Source organism: Telopea speciosissima, chromosome 7 (genome assembly GCF_018873765.1).
Source record: "Telopea speciosissima isolate NSW1024214 ecotype Mountain lineage chromosome 7, Tspe_v1, whole genome shotgun sequence".
NCBI lineage: Eukaryota > Viridiplantae > Streptophyta > Magnoliopsida > Proteales > Proteaceae > Telopea > Telopea speciosissima.
In genome coordinates this window covers 4,356,172-4,381,138 of record NC_057922.1, presented here as the reverse complement: position 1 = coordinate 4,381,138, position 24,967 = coordinate 4,356,172, and the positions used below count along the sequence as shown (strand labels likewise).

The 24,967-nt window shown below is 38.3% G+C and overlaps 2 protein-coding genes across 2 annotated transcripts; one reads left to right on the top strand and one right to left on the bottom strand.

The window, feature by feature from the left end:
* Positions 1-5,954: 5,954 nt before the first annotated feature.
* On the top strand, positions 5,955-23,223 carry LOC122667383 (uncharacterized protein At4g22758-like). Its single transcript, XM_043863647.1, has 4 exons — positions 5,955-6,244; positions 19,476-19,677; positions 22,336-22,345; positions 23,098-23,223. Exons 1-4 carry the CDS (start codon positions 6,037-6,039, stop codon positions 23,221-23,223), a joined length of 546 nt encoding a protein of 181 aa, XP_043719582.1. The 5' UTR covers positions 5,955-6,036.
* Positions 9,121-13,196, bottom strand: LOC122669626 (sulfate transporter 1.2-like). The gene is made up of 13 exons (XM_043866426.1): positions 12,855-13,196; positions 12,704-12,752; positions 12,410-12,617; positions 12,111-12,285; positions 11,956-12,021; positions 11,747-11,860; positions 11,551-11,667; positions 11,321-11,447; positions 10,832-11,118; positions 10,551-10,741; positions 10,150-10,235; positions 9,971-10,047; positions 9,121-9,264 (listed from the first exon to the last, which is right to left on the bottom strand). Exons 1-13 carry the CDS (start codon positions 13,194-13,196, stop codon positions 9,121-9,123), a joined length of 1,983 nt encoding a protein of 660 aa, XP_043722361.1.
* Positions 23,224-24,967: the final 1,744 nt, after the last annotated feature.

The following is a 24,967-nucleotide window of genomic DNA, read 5'->3' as shown; positions in this document are numbered from 1 at the left end:
TCATAATTGTGTTTATGGGTTTTGATTTAAATTGGAATACCATATAATCCAAGGAGAAATATACTAATTTAGCAACATACCCTAGTTTGGCTGATAAGAAATTGTTAGTAAGCAGCTCTGATGACTACACACTTATTAGTGTGGAGTCTTCTATCATATATGGTTCAACAGAAGCTCTTATTTATAATGGTTTCAAGTTACTTTGAATTGGAATTCTATTTCAAATTACTTCTGAAATGATCAGTAAGGATGACCCTAGATGATCACTTGTACATGTTGCACATAAGACTTAGATTAGAATTTAAAATTATGATATATAGCTAAATTCACATTGTTAGGAGGAGACGTAGCTGAGTTGAGTTGGGTTGAGTGGAACTGAATTCCTATTACACTGAACGAAACCAGCTGAATCATACAAAGCCAAATGATTCATGTAGGTGGTGGCTTACGACTTCAGGGGAGGTGTTTTTTTTTTTCAATTTGATCTGTTTGTCATCTTAGATATTTTCCTGAACAGTTCACAAATAAAATACATCATGGATTCTGACCAAAAAATGCATACGTCAGTGCCGAACCGAGTGGATTATAGGGGCAGTTTTGTACTTTCTAGGATTAGGGTTTTCATATATAAATATACAATGTTGTTATCTTTTTTAGAGATAGTGTGAGACGGTTTTGTATTTTGCTTCACAAATTAATGGATTCGTATTATCGCTCGGCCGTGGACATAGCCTTCCTTCTTGGGGGTGAATCATGTAAATCTTATCTTGTGTGTGGGTGTTTCTCTTTCTCTTTGCATTTTCTTCTGCAAAGCGTCATTCTATGGGTTCTTTTCTTAATAACCCTTCTCTTGATGTGCACTATAAACTAGTATTTGAAACCTATCTAGAGTCAAATGCATGTAAACGAGGTTATTAGATTCTTTGAGTGTATAAATACAATTTAGATTCTCTAGACTACTTTGAATATTCAATTTCAAATTCAGTAATACGCAACAGGAGATATGACCTCAATTAAACATATAATAAATTTGGTATAGATGGAGACTCTTCCCCCTTGTGTAACGATTTAGATTCTATAGTCTACTTTGAATCTTTGATGTCAGATTCAGTAACAAGTAGCCTTACTTAGATATAACCTCAATTAAACATGACCAAGGGATCTTTTGTCATCTTCTACGCCATGCTAATGGGTGCTGAGGTGCCTTGCAATTCGTATACAAGGTCCGGAACCACATTGTCAGGAAAGGGGAGAGAGTGTGAAAATGATGTATACACAACATGTAATACATTACATTTGATCTACACACTTGACCTGTGTTCAAAAACCTGCCTTCATCTACTAATTAGTAACTGTCGATATTAATCTTGCTTATTTTAGATTGGGCCCCTCTCCCTCTCCACCCTTTTATGGTAAGTGTCAAGATACTTGCTTATCTAGATGGAGACCATTCTAAACCTATGTTTAGAGTCCAATGCGTGCAAACGAAAAATTATTTGATTCCTTAAGAATGTGCCAAAATTTGGATTCTATAGTCAAACTTGAATCTTAGATTTTAAATTCAGTTATATGACCTCAATTAAATATATCATAAATTGGATTCTTCATCTACTAACTGGGAAATGCTGATATACTTGCTTATCTGATCATAATGGTATGTGATAAACCCTATTTGGCCCGACCAATCACCTATAGCCACGTGTCCCATAAAGAATCCTGAAAGGCCGAACCGATCTAGGTAATCGAGTTGACTCAAATGATGCGAGTGCTAAAACCAATCGTTCCACAGGTCATTCGTTCAATTGCCAAGCCGACCAGATCATAGACAGAGTCCAAGCACGTCCAGATCAATAACTCAGCCATGGATCAGAACCACCTTGTCTAGGAGGATAATTTGAGACGAACTCAGCCCTATAAATTTTCAGGCATCACAAAGGTAAAGGAGCAACTCACTTCATATTTTTCTCTACTTTGAGATTATTTGTTGTGCAAGATCTAATTTAAGCATCGGAGTTATTCTGCCGGCTCAAATTGACACTCCTTAGCCACCTTCGTTCTTCTGTGCAAGACAGCTCGGATCCAAAAGAACTCAGCCAGATCTCGTCATAACAGTATGCTACTAAAAAACCAAATTGAATACTCGAACCTCAATCATCACTATGGTAATGCAGCATGGGCGCATGAGTGACAACCCACTTCCAATGGTGATTAGCAAAATAAAGAGGGAAAATATTTTGGGTACCACAGGGAGAAAGTGCCAACTCCCTTTCAATGGACCCATTGGGTCTCATGTAATAAAAAGTTGGGAAAAAGATCTCAATTTAGTGGTGTTTCCAATGCCTTCTCACAGGGCATCTTGAGATGGCGCCTCTGCCCCTGGATAGATACCCAAACGTGTTCACCCATTGGTCCAAACACTTATGTAAAGACTATGCAACCAAATAGAGATCTCTTGCCCTAAAAAATTAATTAAAAAAAATGATTAAATAAAAGATATTGGCCGATCATTCCTTTTTATATACACTACACATGATTCATAAATAAATATATATATATATATATGCAAGACCCACAATAGAGCTGAACAAGGACCCACAAACTGGGACAGACAAGGACCCCACAAGGGTCCCATTGGGCCCGCTTATTGTTACAGGTAACTACTAACTAGTACAATAAACTCTAATTCTAAAATACAAGGTTCATATCACATATACTCTTTAAAACTCAATATAATGGGTGGTTTTTTGTTTTTTGTTTTCATCCAAACAAAAAAAAGGGCTGGTTTTTAGCGTAACAGACAGTTCTAAATTTTCATGTGGCAGTTTTTGTAGTGCCTCATTATGGTGCATAGGTAGGCCCTACTATAGTAAATTTATATCGCGTCTTACCTTGATGACGCTTTTCATGCGTGGTTTATTTTATTTTATTTTATTTTATTTCTCTTATTTTTAATTGGAGGATAAAGAATTTAAGTCTTTTGTTGAATATATTTGTTGCGAAAGAGAATATTACCACGGTGTGTGCAGAACATTGCCCCCTGTGTCCAAACATAGGGGTGTGGGAAATGATCGTCGTGCTCATGAAAAATTCCACTTTTCCATGGGAACGCACTGGTCACTTCACTCATTCTTGTGTCTGGACAAAAGGGCAATGCACTACACACACCCAAGTAGCGTTTTTTCTCCCATATTTGTTATTCATAAAAAAAAAAGACTTCTTCATAATACTAAAATTGACACATGTATCATTCAAACCAATATGCATTTAGTAATACTGCTTCATATGATACAAAATAAACTGGTCTTTTATCAATCTAATTGATTTGATTTTTAAGTTCCATCCAAGAAATCATTTGGATTAAAAAAAAAAACCTTAATTAGATTATGCTTACATCTTGCATATTGGATTTTTATAGGGAATCGAGAATACATTAAAGACAATTTCTATAACAATAACCGAAGGGAAAATCTTGTTGTAACCAAGGTTGGTTACAATAAGATTGTAATCTTATTTTTTTTATTATTAACATAACACACTTTTTTTTTTCCATGAAGGTAAATCATGTCATTTTATTTGGACAATGATAACTATTGAAATTGATATAATAATAAGTCATTTTATTTTATTTTTTTACCAAGGTCTAGTTTTTCTTGCAAGCATTGCTCAATTGAACAATTAGGAGTCAATGCAAACCTTCCAATCTTTTCCCACTTATTAATTAGTTCTTCTCAATCTGTGTAGCCCCGACCCAGAAGGTGCAATGCAACATATTCCATACGTATTTCGGCCATGTGGGTTAGGACTAGGGCAAGCTTAATCATCCTAGTTATTGTTTCTTCTGGGACTATTATTCATTTATATAAAACTTGTGATCCTGTTGTAGGATAATGTAGTTACCAGTGACCTAAAAAAAGGGGAAAAGACATACTCACTGAAGAGGCTCCTACAATTGGGGGTTTGCGGAGGGTTATAATGTACGTAGTCTTACCTCTGTTTTCTCGAACTGAACCAACCGTTTGATACCACGACATTCTTTTTTGGGAAATTACTCTCCCCTCCCCTATATAATTGACTAATTACACTCTCCTCCCCTTTAAGCTTAAAATGAAAAGAATCTATCAACCGTATTTAAGTCCTTAAAAAAATAGTACTAAGGGATTTTTTCATTTAGGGAAATTTACGAAACACCCCTTGAAAATGGGTCGAAACTCGGATCACCCCCTGGAATAGAGCCCAATACTCAGATTCAACCCTACCGTTGGTGGTCCACCGTTAAACGATGAAGTCATCCATTTAAATAATTTTAAAAACCCTAAACTACCCTTGTGCAATGTAAAGTTACAATATTACCCTTGCTGAGAAAAACCCCCCAAAGTCTAATGTTATCTTCTTCGTTCTTCACTCTCTTCCCAAAAAACCTGCAACTCCAAAAGTGAACTTCGCCGGACTGAAGAAAGACAACGAATTTCCTCTTCTTCCTATTTGCTTTTCTTCTTCTTCTTCTGCCAGCACCACCATCATCGCCACCACTGCAACCGTCGATCCTCTTCCACCGCCATTGCTACCACCAATCAAACCCTCTTCGCAGCAGCAACATAAGAGCTTTTTTTGATCTGCCATCCAATCCCTCACCCCAGCTACTGTACATCACCACAGTCCCGCCATCATCCACCTCAATCACCCACCACCAAACATCACCTCTGTACACCACCGCAACAAGCCTAGCTCTATCCCGTCCCTGTGCATCCCATGTGCATTGTAAATCTGTGGCGAAACAGAAACGAAATCCCTCAAACCCATCTGAAACTGAAACCTAATTACCACTAGTGTCTCTGATAAATATAAAAATAATCCACAAAACCATTTTCAAAATTGGTGGAAACCATAACGATGAGATGCATACAGAGTTTGCAATAGGAACAAGAGCAATGAATTTAATCGCTAGTCAAAGAATCCAAAAGTGAAAAAACAATCGAACCAACAAAACCCATTCCAGATTACTCATAATATGGAATCTTGAAGAACAAAAACGAAAGTAGAAAAATCAGGCTTTATTGTTCATCTTCCAAGCACAAGTGCATGTTGGTGTTTGATTTGTTCAATAACAAAGAACGAAGAAATGAACTCCAAAATCAAACGGGTTCTGCCAAAATTCCAGGGACGACGTAGGTTGAAGGGCTTGGTGATTGTGACGATGCAGCGAAGGAGGCCACTGTGCTTGCACTTGCAGACCAATGTTATGGCTTGTCCCAGATTCTTAGTGACGTCGAAGAAGAAGCAGTGGACAGGCGCTCGTACAAGGAAGAGGTGGGTCAGTGGGTGAGTGCTTATTTGTCTCTCTCCCTCCTCTGCTCTCTTTGTCACCCAAATTCCTGAAAAAATCTAACCAAGCGACTTGGGGTGGAGATGAACAGTGACTCTCCTATCCTTTACCTTTCCTGTCTTTTAGCCCTAGAAGAAGAAGAAGAGGAGATCTGTGTTGAAAGAAAAAAAAAAATTAGAACACCAGAAGAAAGAAGAAAAAGTATGAGGTTAGCCAATTAAAGGTTTCTTTTCAGCTTCTCTTCTCGGGGTTATTGAAACCCTAAGTCGCGGGGTTATTGAAACCCTAAGTAAAGAGAAACAGTGGCAGCAGCGGCGGCGACGGCGGTGGTGGTGGTTATGCTGCAGGGAAGGGGTGGGGTATCTTAGGTTGAAGATAAAGGAAAGGGCAGTATTGTAAATTTAATTCTAATGATGTAGTACAAGGGTAAAATAGTCTTTTTACACTAATAACTAATAGCAGACTAACACCGTTAGTATAGAGGGGGTGATCTGAGTATTTTCAAATTTTAGGAGGTGATCCGAGTTTCGACCCATTTTCAGAGGGTGTTTCGTAAATTTACCTTTCAAAGAGAACTAAATAAGTGAAACGACGAAGTTCTTCTTCGTTCGAACTCTCTCCAGCGAACCCATGTGATTGAGGCTGAGATTCACCGGCCGAAAACGGTCCCAGATCTGCTTTCTGCTGTAAAATTGCAGGAAATTTTACCAGAGATGGCAGCCAGGCTAACGAAGTTGCTGCTGAACGTGATGATACAGAGGAGCTTGGGAGCTGTAAAGGTGGTGATGTCACCGGAGTCGACGGTTGGAGATCTGATTGCGGCGGCGGTGAGGTTGTATGCCAAGGAGGGGAGGAGACCTTTGCTACCCATGACGGACCCCGCAGATTTCGACCTCCATTATTCTCAGTTCAGCTTAGAAAGTGAGAAATCTTAAATCGGATCTCTCTCTCCCTCTCGCTCGCTCGCTCTTTCTTTTTGGTGAATTAGGAATTCTGATACACTTTGGAACAGGTCTGAATCGGGAGGAGAAACTGAAAGAATTGGGGTCGAGGAATTTTTTCCTGTGCCGCAAGAAGCCAAACGAATCTCCGGTGGATGCGTCTTCCTCTTCGTCGTCGTCGTTGGCGGTGGCATCGTCGTCTTGTTCGAATCAGGCTGAGAAGGTTTCGAAGATCGCTGTTCCCTGGGTTAGGTTCATGGACTTCTTGCTGTAGTGTCTTCATGAGAGAGAGAGAGAGAGAGGCTGTTTCAACTTATTATATATTTGAATCAAATCGAACCTTATTATGGCTTGATCATCTGTAAATTAGTAGGAGATAACTATAAGAAGAAAACCATTCAGCCATTATAACCCAAAGAAACAAGAAAAGTTCATGTTCACAGCTATAAGGATGTAATGCAATTTGTAAGATTCTTCCACTATGACCATCTAAGACTTAAAACTCCACAATTATAAGCAGATCATGTGCTTTCCATACTGTTTTAAAGATCCATCAAAGAAGGGTCTGAGGTTAGAGATGAGGATATTATTGTTTTTTTCACTGCATTTCTAACACTGTCAGCCAATATGGGTACGGTTGATAGAATCTTTTTAGGAGAGGGGAGTGTCATTAGTCAATATATAAGAGAGTGGAGAGTCTTTAAAGCAAAGTATAAGCAAAGTATAGGGAAGGGGAGTGTAATTTGAATTTAGCTCGTCTCCGGGGAACCCAGCATGCCCAAGAAGTTGCCAGCCATTGGGCTGTGCCGCACACATTCTTAGGCGTGCATCGAAATGTGTGTGGCACAGCTCAACTGCTGGATGCCCCCTGAGCATGCCTTGGGTGCCGGGCTCCCTATAGACGATCTTGATCCGTGTAATTTCCCCTTCTTTTATTTTTTTGTAGAATACCTTTACATTCATATATCCTAAATTAGGACTCAGTTCGTATTCAAACTTGTGATATCATCCTTAGATATCATTTCCCTCCTGTTCCATCTGAAAAATCTCAGGTTAACACCCTTCTACACCTCCTGTAAGCTGTAACCCCCCTGCCCTGCTGTATCCGAGATCCACAACTTAGCCACTTGCACCACTCATTCTTTTTGGGTTTTCAGCGTACTTTGGGATTTAGTTTGTTAGACCTGCAGAAAGGCAACGACTTGAGTTTCAGCCCATTATAACCTCTGGTTTGTGAGCTACAGAAAATTTCATATAAGTCCTAAGCTGCACTATATATATAGATAGATGGATAGATTTTGGCCATGCAGGAAGTGCACAAGAGACAGAAACTTGGGGACTGCTCATGGGACGACAAAAGGCCAAATCTTTAGGCGTCGACAGACTAGACATTAGGACTGATTGTGAGGAACCTGTAATGTGGGCAACAAAAGATACACCTCACTGGCCATGGGAAGTATTCACCTTTTTGTTAGATATCAGATCTATCATGAAGTCATTTTCACATGAATGTATTGTTAAGAAGAATAGAACTTTTATTGAGTTAGCTCATATATTAGCTATACAAGTTGAATTGGTAGAGTCAAATCTGACAGTATGGACATTGTATCTTCCTTTTTGTCTTAATGAATTTTCTTTTGTTATTACAAGCTAGAATTGCTAGACTCAAATCTGATAGTTTGAACATTATATATCTTCCTTTAGCTCATATATTATCTATACAAAGCTAGAATTGCTAAAAATAGACTTCCTTTTAGATTCCAATCAAAAAGAGGGAGAAAAAGAATAAACTTTAATTTTGTGTTCTCTTTTGTAATGAAATAGTTTTTTTTTTTTTTTTTCTTGTTTTTGTGACTTTTCAGTTCCTTTAAACCTTGGATCCTCAAATCCAAAAAGTATATCACTATGGGCCAAAGACATGCTCAGTCATGCTATTTCCTTTTGACTCCCTGCTGATTCCAGTAGGCAGCTTTAAGATACTTAGATCTTGGACAAGGCTTGGGATCCTCTGGATAATCGTCAACCACTCTCCTTTCATTGGCACATAATCAGGGATAGGAATCCATTCAAAATGAAATGAATGGGAAAAGTGCAAAATATCTGTTATCATCGTTTTTTTTAAGGAATATTTTTCTAAGTACCCATGTAAGGTTCTTGGAATGCATTCTAGGTTGATTTTACATTCTCAGACGATAAAAACAACTATTTTCATCATCCAAAAATGCAACATCGACTTAGAACGCATACCAAACGCTATCTAAATCTATAACTATTCGATGTAAATCACATAAGACAAAGGATACTTAAGATTGTAAAATAGAAGAATTTATGCATTACCATTTATGCCCCTTACATAATAAAGAATATTGTTCCTCTCCTATATTGGTATGAAAGAGGAAAAATTTAATATGATGACAGGCTCAGTGTAACTAATCGCGAACAAAATCATTTTTAAAGTTGAAAATTTTGAGTTACGTACCGAGGGCAAATCTTTAACATGAGGGGATGAGAGGATTGATTTTAGGCATCTAGCTCATTTCAAGAAGAATTTTTTTTTTCTTGTTTATCAAACTTCAGAACATTGTCAACAATTTGAGAACAGCATCTGAAGAGTCTAAATGAAAGGTAAATCTTTCAGATCCATCTTTATTAAGTGAAAAATGAATCAATGACAATGTAAAGACTCAAACATCTCTACAACCACACCACCACTATACCTATTCTCACCACATGTAAACACTCTTCCTCTTCTCAATTCTACTAATGTGTTATTTACGTGCAAAGCTTTTCGCTTCTAGTATTCCAAATTGCAAAATGCTTCAGCGATGTATTGGAGATGTGTACACACCAATCTTCTCAGACTTCTTCTAACATCTGAGGAGCACATTTTGCCACGGCATCTCTGACTGTAAGGAAGATATTCTCATCACCGATCAAGTCTGTAAACTTGGATGCGTGAAGCTTTTCCATCACCTTCGGCCCAGGATTTGCTATGACAAGCTAATGAAGACACAGGAATAATAACACACTTTTAGTTTAGGAGTATTTTCATCTTAGAAATAAATTATATGACAATTAGTTGGAAAAATGTAGTAAAAGTAAAGGCATAAAATACTTGAATTTTTTTTGTTTTTTTATAGAAATCCAGTTTGTGTGTTAAGAAATACAGGATTGATCTCAATTTAATTACTAGCAATGATCATAAGTGGGGTGGAAGTACTACCAGTAAGGGAGGATATTTCCTGGGAATGATGGGCTTTCTCTATCTGTCCATAAATACTGCTGCACTGTTCCTTCCCCCCCCCCCCCCCCCCCCTCTCTTTTATAGATACTAAACTTTCTGTACGAAGTTTAAGAAAATGACCTCCTTGGGAAAATTTGATAAAGGTAATAATTTTCTGTTACTTTCCTCCTCGGGAAAAATTTTAGAAAATACCACAACATTAAATAGACAGAGCCTAGCCCCTGTTTGACAGAATCAAGAATTGCACCTATTTTCCTGGAACAGATAGAATCTGAGAGGGGAGGGATTTTACTGCACTGCCTCTATTTTTAGGTGTATGGCAAAGTTAAAATAGATTATTTGTAGTGTTCCCAGTGTTAATTTTTATTTTTTTTTTCAGTTTTTTTTTTTTTATTTTTGGGGGGGGGGGGGGGGAGAGTTTAATAGTGGGATAGAACACAGTAGAGTTATTTATCTGCTTACTTTAACATTTCTCTTCTGCAGACTCCTGTTCAGCTCTTCCATGGAATGGATGCCACTAGTATCAATGTCGATAACCGCTGTGACAAATACACACAATATTAAGAAGATGAGTTTCAAAAGAATATGTGCTGAACAAGAAATCTGATGGAAAAATAAAGGACCAATTTGTGATTGCTTACGTGACATCTCAATTATTAAGAACTGGATTCTTGGTAGGTTTTTTGCATTCAGTTGTGTCTCCTCATCTGTTAACCATCTCAAGATCCTGCGAGAAATTTGTTTTTGATGAGTTTGTTCCTGATATCTTGTTGTGTTTGTCAAAGCAGTGGAAAATTCGACTGTATCAAGAGATCTAGAATTACTGGTACCAAGAGAAAAGGGTGGATGCCCTATATTAAAAGGTTACCTGTTCTGTTATATGATAAAAGTAATACTCTAAACAGAATTATTGGAAGTATGATAGCCCTACTGGATGTAGCACCATCAATTATTGACATAGTGATTTGTAACAAATTAAAAATACAAGCTGAAGGAAGATACAATGTTGATGTATTACTGTTTGTATCAGAAAGCACCTTACCTCTCCCTGACATAATTGGAGTTGGAAAAGTATATTGCAGAATCAATTCTCACTATAAGTACTCCGGGAACCTTGGTCGCCTCCGGATATTGTTGGATGTCCCTGTAGACTGTTGTTGTGGGGATATTTCCAAGTATTGCAGTTGGTGGCCTTGTGAATGGTAGGAGTATTTTTGCAAAAGATATTGTAACCTACCACGAAGAACAATAGAGACACCCTTAAGTTGATAATACTAGAATGATGATGTCAAAATATGATAAGTTATAAATCCAATTCCTTACTGCAATCAAGAGTCCAATCTCAACAGAGTCAAAAACTGTGCCAATAAATGCTCCTAGGCAAGCAAGGAAATCAAATTTATCTGTCTTCCATATTTGTACAGCAGCCTTAATGTCGATCAGGCTAAGTACAGCCGAAATAATGATAGCAGAAATGACGGCATTTGGGGTATACGCAAAGACGGGTGTGATCAGTTCTAAAACTAGTAAAACGATGATTGCCATCACAATGTTGGAGGCAGCAGTTTTGCAACCTGCCATGTAGTTCACAGCTGAGCGAGAAAAAGAACCTGCAAGTGAAGAAAAGCTCATTAATCTCTCAGGCAGAAACATTTAGTTTGAGATAAATTAAATTTTAGTGTTCCTTGATGTATATAATATGCAATAATTTTCTTTCTGGGACTTTTACTACAACTACTAGGGAGTTAGAAGGTAAGAGGGAGAGGGAGGAAGCCTGTGCATACAATGGAATGAGAATAGTTCTTTTAATACCTGTTGTTACATAACAAGAAGTCACTGAACCAACAAGATTCATCACTCCTAATGACATCATTTCTTTGTTTCCATCGAGTTGATAGTCGTTGACTGATGCAAATGTTCTTCCAATAGCTATTGATTCCTAATATACCCAAATTAAGCATTTGTAGTCAGATGCGTGCAAGAAATATTGAAACATTTGAATTTGTTGAGAATTTGAGAGATGAGCATCATAATTTGCTTACCGTTAAGGCTATCATACCGGCTACGACGCCAATCCTAATACCTGAAACTAGGTTTGTCCCGGTGAAATATAGTTGATTTGCGGATAGTGGATTGATACCTTTCTGTATATTGCTTACCTGCATACATTACTATACTAGTCAGTTTTTGATATTACTATTGCCTTTTGTATTGAAAATTCAAAAGCTTATTACTTACGGTTTGAACACCATTTTTCTGTGCATGGGTAATGTACACAAAAAAGGTGGCTAAGACAAGAGATGTAAATGGCGCAATTGCAGACACCCAGAAAAGCTTCTTATACTTCTTTCCCTGTTTTTCTCTCATACCGTAATGCAAAGGTCAGAGGACTTCAAACACTATAAAATCCTGGGTAAATAGAGGGTACATGAATGGGGGACACTTACAATATACTTGGTAATTAGAAGGAAAATCAAGAATGATGCTCCAATGAGTATATTCTGCCAGCTCCACTGCAAAATATAGTAGTTGAGTTTAGTGACTTGATTGTATAAGAAATTAAGTTCTGCTAGAAGAATGAAAGGACTGCGAGATTGCCTACCCCATGAGGCGCTGCGACAAACACTGAGGTCATAACAGATACGATGTCACCATTCGGTGTAAAGTTTACTATGCCCAGAAAACCTTTAAGTTGTTGAAGACCAATTGTAATGGCAGCTCCACCCATATACCCAATAATAGTGGCATGGGATAGGAAGTCAATCAAGAACCCCAATCTAGAGATACATAGGACCACAAAATACATTTCAGTATTGTATGATATCTTCTTCATGAGTTGTAATAATATCAAATAAACAAACAAAATCAATAGGAGATGAAATAAACATAAAATTCACAAACCTAAAAAACCCAAGTGCAGCTTGAGTAATTCCAGCAAAAAAAGTTGCTGTAAATGCTAGTCGAGTATACTCAGCTGGATTAGCAATGGGATCAATCACACTCCGGAGCATGGTTCCCATCAGGAGAGACACCACAGCAACTGGTCCAATGGCTATATCTCTCGAACTCCCCAGGAAGGCATAAACCAATGGTGGTGTAAAGCTAGAGTCTGTAGAAAACCAACCTCAAATCGATAAATGCATGAAAGGTGCAACAATCTAAAGCAATTGTAACTCAACAATGCAAAAAACTTACAAAGCCCATATTGGGGAGAAAGATTTGCAAGCTTTGCGTATCCAATCCCCTGTTGTACAAGTTAAAAGAAGGGATTGTTAGAATCATTTATATGTTGAGATTATTGGGTTACTCTTATCTTAACATTATTGCTTTACTGTCTCTTAGCTACCTGGGGTATGGAGAGACTAGCAATGGTGAGTCCTGCGATGAGATCTCCTTTCAACTTTATTAAATTGTAGTTTCTCCCCCACTCTATAATTGGGAAAATTGATTGGAGGCCTAACACAAACTTTTTTGATCCGGGTTGGCCTTTGAATTCGCGTAAAGGGTCATCTGGAAAGAACATTTCCTTTGAAGCTGCTGTTATTTCCTTGAAGAGGTTCTGTTTGATAGGCATTTCCACCTTGGGAACATATGGTACTTCCTCTGCGTAGACGCGTGAGGATTGCAGGCGTCCAACATCAATCTCCTTTGTTTCAAGCTCCTCCTCATCCATGGAAGAATGAGCCATTGGAAACAGATATTATTGATGATGAAGTTTTAACACAAATGCTATATTTTCACCTGTACAACAGAATAATTAACTGTCACTTATTCAAATTTTGCAATGATATGATACAAATTCAAAAACTATATCGCGAAAATATGGGAGGCAGGGGAACAAAACAAAATGTACAACACTTAAAGAGATAGAATCCTTTTCAACAATCACAATGTGGCTCTAAAACAAACTAATTGTGTTTATGGGTTTTGATTTAAATTGGAATACCATATAATCCAGGGAGAAATACTAACTTAGCAACATAACCTAGTTTGGCTGATAAGAAATTGTTTGCAAGTAGCTCTGACCTTAACAAAAGTTGAAGGTGGGAGCTAACTTAGATGACTACACACTTCTAAGTATGGAGTCTTCTATCATATATATATGGTCCAACAGAAGCTCTTATTTATAATGGTTTCAAGTTACTTTCAATTGGAATTCTATTTCAAATTACTTCTGAAATGACCAGTACGGATGACCCTAGATGATCACTTGTTCAAATTGCATATAAGACTTAGATTAGAATTTAAAATTATGATATATAGCCTAATACACGTTGTTAGGAGGAGACGTAGCTGAGTTGAGTTGGGTTGAGTTGAACTGAATTCATATTACACTGAACGAAACCAGCTGAATCATACAAAGCCAAATGATTCATGTAGGTGGCTTACGACTTCAGGGGAGGTGTTTTTTTTTTTCACTTTGATCTGTTTGTCATCTTAGATATTTTCCTGAACAGTTCACAAATAAAATACATAATGGATTCTGACCAAAAAATGCATAAGTCAGTGCCGAATCGAGTGGATTACGGAGGGGCAGTTTTGTACTTTCCAGGATTAAGGTTTTCATATATAATATTGTTATCTTTTTGCGAGATGGTGTGAGACGGTTTTGTATTTTGCTTCACAGATTTATGGATTTGTATTATCGCTCAGCCGTGGACATAGCCTTCCTTCTTGGGGGTGAACCACGTAAATCTTATCTTATTGTGGGTGTTTCTCTTTCTCTTTAAATTTTCTTCTGCAAAACGTCATTCTATGCGTTCTTTTCTTAATAACCCTTCTCTTGACATGCACTATAACTAGAATTTGAAGCCTATCAAGAGTCAAATGCATGTAAACGAGGTTATTAGATTCTTTGAGTGTATAAATACAATTTGGATTCTCTAGTCTACTTTGAATATTCGATTTCAAATTCAGTAATAAGCAACATGAGATATGACCTCAATTTTTTTTTCCAGTAATATATATGACCTCAATTAAACATATAATAAATTTGGTATAGATGGAGACTCTCCTCCCCCTTGTGTAACAATTTAGATTTTATAGTCTACTTTGAATCTTTGATGTCAGTAACATGTAGCCTTACTTAGATATAATCTTAATTAAACATGAGCAAGGGATCCACACGTCACGAGCATGTATTGTCATCTTCTACGCCATGCCAATGGGTTCTGAGGTGCCTTGCAATTCGTATAAAGGGTCCGGACCCACATTGTCAGGAAAGGGGAGAGAATGTGAAAATGATGTATACACAACATGTAATACATTACATTTGATCTACACTCTTGACCTGTGTTCAAAAACCTGCCTTCATCTACTAATTAGTAACTATCAATATTCTTGCTTATTCTAGATTGGGTCCCTCTCCCCTTCCACCCTTTCATGGTAAGTGTCAAGATACTTGCTTGTCTAGATGGAGACCATTCTAAACCTATGTTTAGATTCCAATGCATGAAACCAAAAATTATTTGATTCCTTAAGAATGTGCCAAAATTTGGATTCTATAGCCAAACTTGAATCTTAGATTTTAAATTTAGTTATATGACCTCAATTAAATATATAATAAATTGGATTCTTCATCTACTAACTAGGAAATGCTGATATACTTGCTTATCTGATCATAATGGTGGATGTGATAAACCCTATTTGGCCCGACCAATCATCTATAGCCACGTGTCCCATAAAGAATCCTAAAAGGTTGAGCCGATGTAGGTAACCGGGCATGAAGTTGACTCGAATGATGCGATGTGAAAACCAATCGGTCCACAGGTTGGTCGCTCAATTGCCGAGCCGACCAGATCATATACAGAGCCTAAGCACGTCCAGATCAATAACTCAGCCATGGATCAGAACCACCTCGTCTGAGAGGATAACTTGAGACAAACTCAGCCCTATAAATTGCCAGGCATCACACAGGTAAAGGGGGCAGCTCACTTCACATTTTTCTCTGTTTGAGATTATCTGTTGTACGAGATCTAATTTAAGCATTGGAGTTATTTCGCCAACTTAGACCAGCACTTCTTAGCTACCTTCGTTCTTTTGTGCAAGACAGCTCGGATCCAGAAGAACTCAGCCAGATCTCGTCATAACAGTATGCTATTAGAAAACCAAATTGAATACTCGAACCTCAATCATCACTATGGTAATGCAGCATGGGCGCATGAGTGACAACCCACTTCCAATGGTGATCAGTAAAATACAGACAGAAAATATTTTGGGTACCACAGAGAAAAGAGAAAGTGCCAACTCCCTTTCAATGGACCCACAAATTTGATTGGGTCTCATGTAATAAAAAATTGGGGAAAAGATCTCAATTTGGTGGTGTTTGCTATGCCTTTTCACATGGCACCGTGAGATGATGTCTCTGCCCCCTAGATAGATACCCAAGCATACTCACCCATTGGCCTAAATTCTTATATAGAGACCATGCAACCAAGTAGAGATCTCTTGTCCTAAAAAATTAATTAAAAAAAAACGATTAAATAAGAGATATTGGCAAATGATTCTTTTTTATATATACTACACTATATATATGAATCATGGATAGTGTATATAAAAAAGAATGATTCATAAATATATATATATATATATTTATTTTTATTTTTTTTATGCAAGACCCACAAACTGGGACAGACAAGGACCCCACAAGGGTCCCACTAGGCCCGCTTATTGTTACAGGTAACTACTAACTAGTGCAATAAACTCTAATTTTAAAATAAAAGGTTCAAATCACATATACTCTTTAAAACTCAATATAATGGGTGGTTTTTAGAGTAACCGACAGTTCTAAATTTTCATGTGGCAGTTTTTGTAGTGCTTCATTATGGTGCATAGGTAGGCTCTACCATTGATAGCAAAAACGGGATCGGTCATAAAATGGTGTTTTATGATACGGGTTTTAAATGATAAAAAATTACAAACGAAAGGTCAAATAAAATGGTAAAAAACGAAAAACGGACGGTACGGGTTTTAAACATTTATATTTCAAAAAAACACCACTATTCTCGTATAAATTGAGGAATTTTTATTTGAAATACATGCTTCTATTTCCGGTATCTATGCATTGACTTTGAGTTGAAGGTGATATCATGAAAAATGTAACCCTTCGAGTCATCTTTACGTTGGTGAAAGGATCAAGCCGATCAGAGTTCGAGAGAGAGAGATATGGTCAGTTAAGTCCAAGATCTTAAAAAACGCCAAAAAAATGAGAACGTGTTTTAAATGCGTTTAAAATGAGAATGCCTGCCGTTTGCCTTTTTTACCGTATGTTTGGGAAGCATATGGCTAAACGTGTTTAAAACAATAAAAAACGGGAACGTGTTTAAAACGGAATTTTAAACGCGTTTTTACTAACAGTGGGCTCTACTATAGTAAATTTATATCGCATCTTAGCTTGATGACGCTTTTCATGCGTGGTTTATTTTATTTTATTTTTCTTTATTTTTCTTATTTTTAATTGAGGGATAAAGAATTTAAGTCTTTTGTTGAATATATTTGTTGCGAAAGAGAATACTACCTCGGTGTGTGCAGAACGTTGCTCCTGTGCCCAAACATAGAAGTGTGCGAAATTGATGAACCCAAATTCACACCAACCAATCGGAGATCGCCATGTGGCACGACCCAGAAGAGTGGGCCAAAACAGAGTCAATGAAGCACCATCCACCAACACCCATGGGCGCGGCCACCCTTGGGCGCCAACCCCCTTGGGGGCTTGGACCTCCCTGGGAGCCAACCCCCTTGAGGCACGGACCCCTTCTCTGAACACGTCATCCCTGAGCACGGCTTCCCCGAACATGTCATCCCCGGGCAAGTCTCCCTCGAACACGGCAGTCACCGCAGCCATCAACAAGGCACAGATCGCATCACCAAGGACTCTAAGCCACCGCCTATCGAGTCACGTAGTCTGAACGGACTCATGCACCAGAAACCCCATCTACCACGTAGATGAGATCTATCCACCAAGGACGCCAAGTCTATCAGGATACTACTTCTTACAAGAAGACAACTACCAAGTCTATCAAGGACACCACGTCTCTCCGGAAGACGACTATCAGGTCTACCGTAACACCACGTCTCAAGGGAAGACAACCTATCAAGGATAAGCCCTGCTACTCAGGGACTCTATCACCTACGGCAAACACTCTACATCAACTGGGACTCTCCACACCGCCATACACTACTATAAAAGGCAAGGTACATAACCCCATCAAAGGACATCTGAACTCATATTGAATACTACTATTCATCTGTTTGTTCAAAGAGATCTAACGTAGGCATCGAAGAGTCCCAAGCCGAAACCACACCGGTTCTCCTTTGTCACCTAGGATCTTTTGCAGGTTATGGCACTTGAAGGACCGTTGAGCGATTTCTTGACGCAATAGAAATGATCGTCGTGCTCCTGACAAATTTCACTTTTTCATGGGAACGCGCTGGTCATTTCACTCATCCTTGTATCTAGGCACAAGGGCAGTGCACTACACACACCCAAGTAGCGTTTTTTCTCCCATATTTGTTATTCATAAAAAAAAATAAAAAAAATAAAAAAAATAAAAAAGACTTCTTCAGAATACTAAAACTGACGCGTGTATCCTTCAAACCAATATGCATTTAGTAATACTGCTTCATATGATACAAAATAAACTAGTCTTTTATCAATCTAACTTATTTGATTTTTAAGTTCCATCCAAGAAATCATTTGGATTAAAAAAAAAAGGCTTAATTAGATTATGCTTACATCTTGCATATTGGATTTTTATAGGAAGCGAGAATACATTAATGACAACTTCTATAACAATAATTGAAGGGAAAATCTTGTTGTCACCAAGGTTGGTTACAATAAGATTGTAATTTTACTTTTTTTGTCATTAGTATAACACACTTTTTTTTCCCATGAGGGTAAATCACGTCATTTTATTTTATTTTATTTTTTTACCAAGAATTGGTTTTTCTTGCAAGCATTGCTCAATTGAACAATTAGGAGTCAATGCAAACCTTCCAATCTTTTCTCACTAATTAATTAGTTCTTCCCAATCTTTGTAGCCCCCGACCTAGAAGGTGCAATGCAACATGTTCCATACATATTTCGGCCATGTGGGTTAGGACTAGAGCAAGCTTAACCATCCTAGTTATTCTTTCTCCTGGGACTGTCATTCATTTATTTCTATTGCTGTAATTGGGAGTATAAAATGATGTACTGGGCAGAACTTGTGATCCTATTGTAGGATAATTTAGTTACCAGGAACGTAGAAAAAAGGGAAAAGGACATACTCAGTGAATGAGGCTCCTGCAACTGTGGGGTTTGTTGGAGGGCCATAATGTACGCAGTCTTACCTTTGCTTTCTCAAAATGAACCAACCGTTTGATATCAAGAGATTTTAAGAAAATTACTCTCCCCTCCTCTACATAATTGACTAATTACACTCTCCTCCCCTTTAAGCTAAAATGAAAAGAATCTATCAACCGTATTTAGTCCTTGAAAAAAACAGTAGTAAGTAATATTCTAAGATTACCCTCCCCAATAATAAGAGAGCTATATAAGTGAAACGAAGAAGTTCTTCGTTCGAACTCTCTCCAGCGAACCCATGTGATTGAGGCTGAGATTCGCCGGCCGAAGACGGTCCCAGATCTTCTTTCTGCTGTAAAATTGCAGGAAATTTTACCAGAGATGCCAGCCAGGCTGACGAAGCTGCTGCTGAACGTGATGATACAGAGGAGCTTGGGAGCTGTAAAGGTGGTGATGTCACCGGAGTCGACGGTTGGAGATCTGATTGCGGCGGCGGTGAGGTTGTATGCCAAGGAGGGGAGGAGACCTTTGCTACCCACGACGGAACCCGCAGATTTCGATCTCCATTATTCTCAGTTCAGCTTAGAAAGTGAGAAATCTTAAATCGGATCTCTCTCTCTCTCCCTCTCGCTCGCTCGCTCTTTCTTTTCGGTGAATTAGGAATTCTGATACACTTTGGAACAGGTCTGAATCGGGAGGAGAAGCTGAAAGAATTGGGGTCGAGGAATTTTTTCCTGTGCCGCAAGAAGCCAAACGAAGCTCCGGTGGATGCGTCTTCCTCTTCGTCATCGTCGTCGTTGGCGGTGGCATCGTCGTCTTGTTCGAATCAAGCTGAGAAGGTTTCGAAGATCGCTGTTCCCTGGGTTAGGTTCATGAACTTCTTGCTGTAGTGTGAGAGAGAGAGGCTGTTTCAACTTGTTATATTGTTGAATCAAATCGAACCTTAAAATGGCTTGATCATCTGTAAATTAGTAGGAGATAACTACAAGAAGAAAACCATTAAGCCATTATAATCCAAAGAAACAAGAAAAGTTCATGTTCACAACTATAAGGATGTAATACAATTTGTAAGATTCTTCGATTATGACTATCTAAGACTTAAAACTTCACAATCATAAGCAGATCATGTGCTTTCCAGACTGTTTTAAAGATCCATCTTTCGTATCATTTGATGAAAAAACGAAGGGTCTGAGGTTGGAGATGAGGGTATTATTGTCTTTTTAATAATATTTCTAACACCCTCACCAATATACGTAAAGAATCTTTCTATTTTAGGAGAGGAGAGTGTCATTAGTCAATTCGTAAGAGAGTGGAATATTTTTAAGGGAAATTTACACATAACACCCCTGAGGTTTAACGAAAGGATATTTTCACTCCCTAGTTTTGGAAAATTCTGCGTACTCCCCTGAGGTTTGCAAATGGTAACAAATAAGTCCATTCCGTCAGTTCATGACTAACACTGTTAAAAATTAGACTTGAACTGACGGAATTATCCTTATAAGAAAAAAAAAACACCTGCAACTCATCTTCCCCAATCGATTTTGAGGAAGATGAGTTGCAGAAATGTGATCCGTATCGTACATATCAAATGTATCTTTCAACTCTTTCATCCCATTATCGGCGTTTGCATCACCGATGGAACTTCCACAATGAAAATTGACAAATTCTTTGAGATCGATGTAGCCATCTCCGTCGATGTCGATCTCCGTCATCATGCTGTGAATCTCCTCCGGAGAACTTTCAGAGCCTAGGGCATTGAGAACATTGCCAAGTTCCGTGGACAAATCGATTGAATACCCTTTCAATCCAAATTTACTTAATTTATTTGCAAAGACAACAATTTATTATGAAAAATTTACACATACCACCCCCGAGGTTTGACAAAAGGATATTTTCACCCCCAGTTTTGGAAAATTCTGCGTACCCCCTGAGGTTTGCAAACGGTAACAAATAACCTATTCCGTCAGTTCATGACTACCACTGTTAAAAATTAGATTTGAATTAACAGAATTGCCCTTCTAAGAAGAACCCAAAAAAAAAAAGGTGAATGGACAAAATTACCCTTACAAAAGAAAAATGAGTTAGTTGCAGGTTTTTTTTTTTTTTCTTCCTTTGTAAGGGTAATTTTGTCCATTTTACCTTCCCCTGACGTTCTCAACCTCATCACCATCGTCATCGTCATCGTCTTCAACTTCAACGACGTCGGTGGCGTCATTTGCTTCTTAAGACTATCGAAGCTGAAAGCGAAGAGGTCGCTACCACCACGACGCCTGACGTGAGTGGAGCAAGAGTTCTCGTCGCCTCCATTGCTGGAAGCTTCAAAATTAACGATAGAAGAATTCGAAGTCCCGGAGTCGTCCAATTGTCTACCGAAACCATCGGGAAGCTTGTCCACCATCATCTCATCTTCAACGCAGGTTGAATTAGCCGAAACAACATTAAGATCCGGCATAACTCCTATAAATTCGTGAAATTCCCTTCTTTCTATTTCTGATTTTCTGTTTTGGCTTTGAAGATTCCAGAAACTGGGTTTTATCTGTGAAAGAAGAGCCAGAGCCGGTAAAGGTTTCGGCAAGAAAAAAACAGAGAGGTTTCTATAGAGCATTGGTGTTTGGGCTTGTAGAAACCTCAGCCCTTTACAAGGCATTTACTGATGCGATCTTTCTACCCAGAGAAAATTACAGATGAAAGTGAGGAAATGGATCGATCAGATCTGAGAATTCAAATAGTGGGAAACGATCAAAACCTAAAAAGCAGACAATCGAGCGGAAACCTTCTCCATGCATTCTTAATTTCACTGCTTCAAATTACACTCCTAAATTAGGAAAATTTGAGGGTGTTATTCCAATAAAACTAATTCTCTCTCCTTATCCTTGCGTAATTCTTTTCCAATTCCTTGTCACAGCTTCCTAAATTCTTTCGCGTGCTTTCCATTAAATGAAATGTTTATGCTTTCAATCGTTTAGGATTTAGGTAGTATATTTCATGAGCGAGATTGCATCTAGGAATTAGGGATTTCTTGGAATCCGAAATTTGCAATTTTTCACTATGCACATATGGAATTACAGGTTTCACACTCTCATGAGTCGCCTTTTAAGCCAGAATCTTGAACTTCAGAGGGCCCTAGGGAGAAGAAGATCGAGTGAAACAAGATACCCAGTCTGCAACAGTCGGAGACCTCACACAGGGAAGAAAACGACGTGATGGAGAGAAAACCTGCAACTAACTCATTTTCCCTTTGTAAGGGTAATTTTGTCTATTCATCTTTTTTTTTTGAGTTCTTTTTAGAAGGGTAATTCCGTCAATTCAAGTCTAATTTTTAACCGTGTTAGTCATGAATTGACGGAATGGGCTTATTTGTTACCGTTTGCAAAACCCTGGGGGATACGCAGAATTTTTCAAAACTGGGGGATGAAAATATCCTTTCGTCAAACCTCAAGGGTGGTATGTGTAAATTTCCCATTTATTATTACATGCAAGCAAATTGTACGGCCGATCTCATCACTTGTTGCCATCATCTCACTGTGAATTACATTGAATACAGGAAGCTTATTGACAATGTTGAGTGATACCCCTTTGATTCCATCAACATCGTAAATGTCTGAGGTTTCTCTGTAGCTTGTCTCCATGGAATTAATCTGAAATTTCAATTGCCTCCATTAACTTGTTAATCAAAAGAAACAAATTTTGCTCATTACTGTCAAGAAATTTGGGTAGATGTTACTGTCAATGCACACTCACTTGCCATTGATAAGCCTTCAGCATTGCAGGACTCACCCATTCCCGGAAATTTTTCCCATTTATTGGACTACCAAAGAGGGCAATCTGCACAGTTGTTTCACAAAGCAAACAAACAAACAAAAAGCTGTGTCACATGCTCATCAAAGTTCATACAAACATAAACACAAACAGAAGAAGGGCAAGGGGGGGGGGATGTATGGGCAGCACAAAAATGGCAAATTTTTAAAAGCTTGCATTAGATGCTGGACTGACGCACCAAATTTGGATTGTAATCATCAGTAACCTTTGGAAAAAAATTTAATACTCAACCAAAATTCACCAAAAGAACACATGAAGATGACCATCTTTTCACCCAACTACTCCATATTACTCAGAACTGTTCAATTCGTGGACAATCTTTCACCATTTGCATCAAATCGATTGAATACCCTTTCAAGCTCTTCCATATCTTCCAGATAAACTAAAGATTTGAGACTAGGGCTTTCAGAAGTCATGGAGAATTAGTTTCTAATGCCTTTGATTCGTATTCTGATGTGGTTTCGAAGGTACGTGTGCGCACGCGAGAGAGAGCGAGAGAGAGAGAGAGAGAGAGAAGACTCTATCTAAAATACGGGCAGGCCCTGATGGTGGTTGTTGTGTTGCCCATGGCAGTGTTAAAATCATGTCCAGAGAGCTCCTGCTGATTCTATAGCTGATGGCATGTAGAACTTGCAAATCAATCGACCCCCTTTCTTGAAAAATCTCTCTTAGAACAAATTAGGTAAAAAAGGGTATGAAAATAAAGAATTGCAGAAAAAGAAAATATTCTCACAACAAGAATGTCAAGTAAGAGCCCCTCCAAACAACAAGAAGATGTATAAAAAACGCTTTATATGAAAAACCCCAAAGCATTCAATTCTAAAACCAATCTTGCAGTACTTGGTAGCACTCTTCAGGATCGCTGATGAAGAACTTTTGGCTGTGGAGAATACCTGGGCTTGTGCTTGATATTTCAGATTTGAGATCCCTCTTGTATGGTTTTGCAATAAAACTAGAATTTTATGATGGAAAAGTGCCTAGGGATGGTTAGGTACTCATCTTCCCCAAAATCGATTGGGGAAGATAAGTTGCAAGTGTTTTTTTTGTTTTTTTTTTCTTGTAAGGGCAATTCTATCAGTTCAAGTCTAATTTTTAACAGTATTAGTCATAAATTGACGGAATGGGTTTATTTGTTACCGTTTACAAACCTCAAGGGGATACGCAGAATTTTCCAAAACTGGGGGTTGAAAATATCCTTTCGTCAAACCTCAGGGGTGGTATGTGTAAATTTCCCTATCTTTAAAGCAAAGTTCAGGGAAGGAGAGTGTAATTTGAATTTAGCTCGTCTCCGTCTCCTCCGGGGAGCCCAGCACGCCCAGGGTGCTGCCAGCCGTTGGGTTGTGCCGTACACATCCCCTGATGTGCGCCGACATGTGTGTAGCACAGCTCAACCGCTGGATGCCTCCTGGGCGCTGGGCTCCCTGGAGATGATCCTGATCCGTGTAATTTCCCCTTTTATTTTTTTTTAGAATACCTTTGCATTCATATATCCTAAATTAGGACTCAGTTTGCATTCAAACCTGGGATATCATCCTTCGATATCATTTCCCTTCTGTTCCATCTGAAAAATCTCAGGTTAACACCCTTCTACACCTCCTGTAAGTTGTAACCCCCCTGCCCTGCTGTATCCGAGATCCACAACGTAGCCACTTGCACCACTCATTCTTATTGGGTTTTCAGCGTACTTTGGGATTTAGTTTGTTAGACCTGCAGAAAGGCAACGACTTGAGTTTCAGCCCATTATAACCTCTGGTTTGTGAGCTACAGAAAATTTCATATTAGTCCTAGATTTGCCTATTTGATTTACTCCCTTAGCAATTTAGCCATATATAAATCCAAAGTTTCTTTAAGGTTTCCTAGATTTTGGCTATGCAGGAAGTGCACAAGAGCCAGAAACTTGGGGACTGCTCATGGGACTACAGAAGGCCAAATCCTTAGGCGTCGACAGACTAGACATTAGGACTGATTGTGAGGAACCTGTAATGCGGGCAACAGAAGATACACCTCACTGGCCATGGGAAGTATTCACCTTTTTGTTAGATATCAGATCTGTCATGAAGTCATTTTCACATGTATGTATTGTTAAGAAGAATAGAACTTTTATTGAGTTAGCTCATATATTTATTAGCAATACAAGCTAGAATTTGTGGATTAGAGTCAAATCTGACAGTATGGACATTGTATCTTCCTCTTTGTCTTAATGAATTTTCTTTTGTTATTACAAGCTAGAATTGCTAGACTCAAATCTGATCATTTGAACATTATATATCTTCCTTTAGCTCATAAATTATCTATACAAGCTAGAATTGCTAAAAATAGACTTCCTTTTAGATGCCAATCAAAAAGAGGGAAAAAGA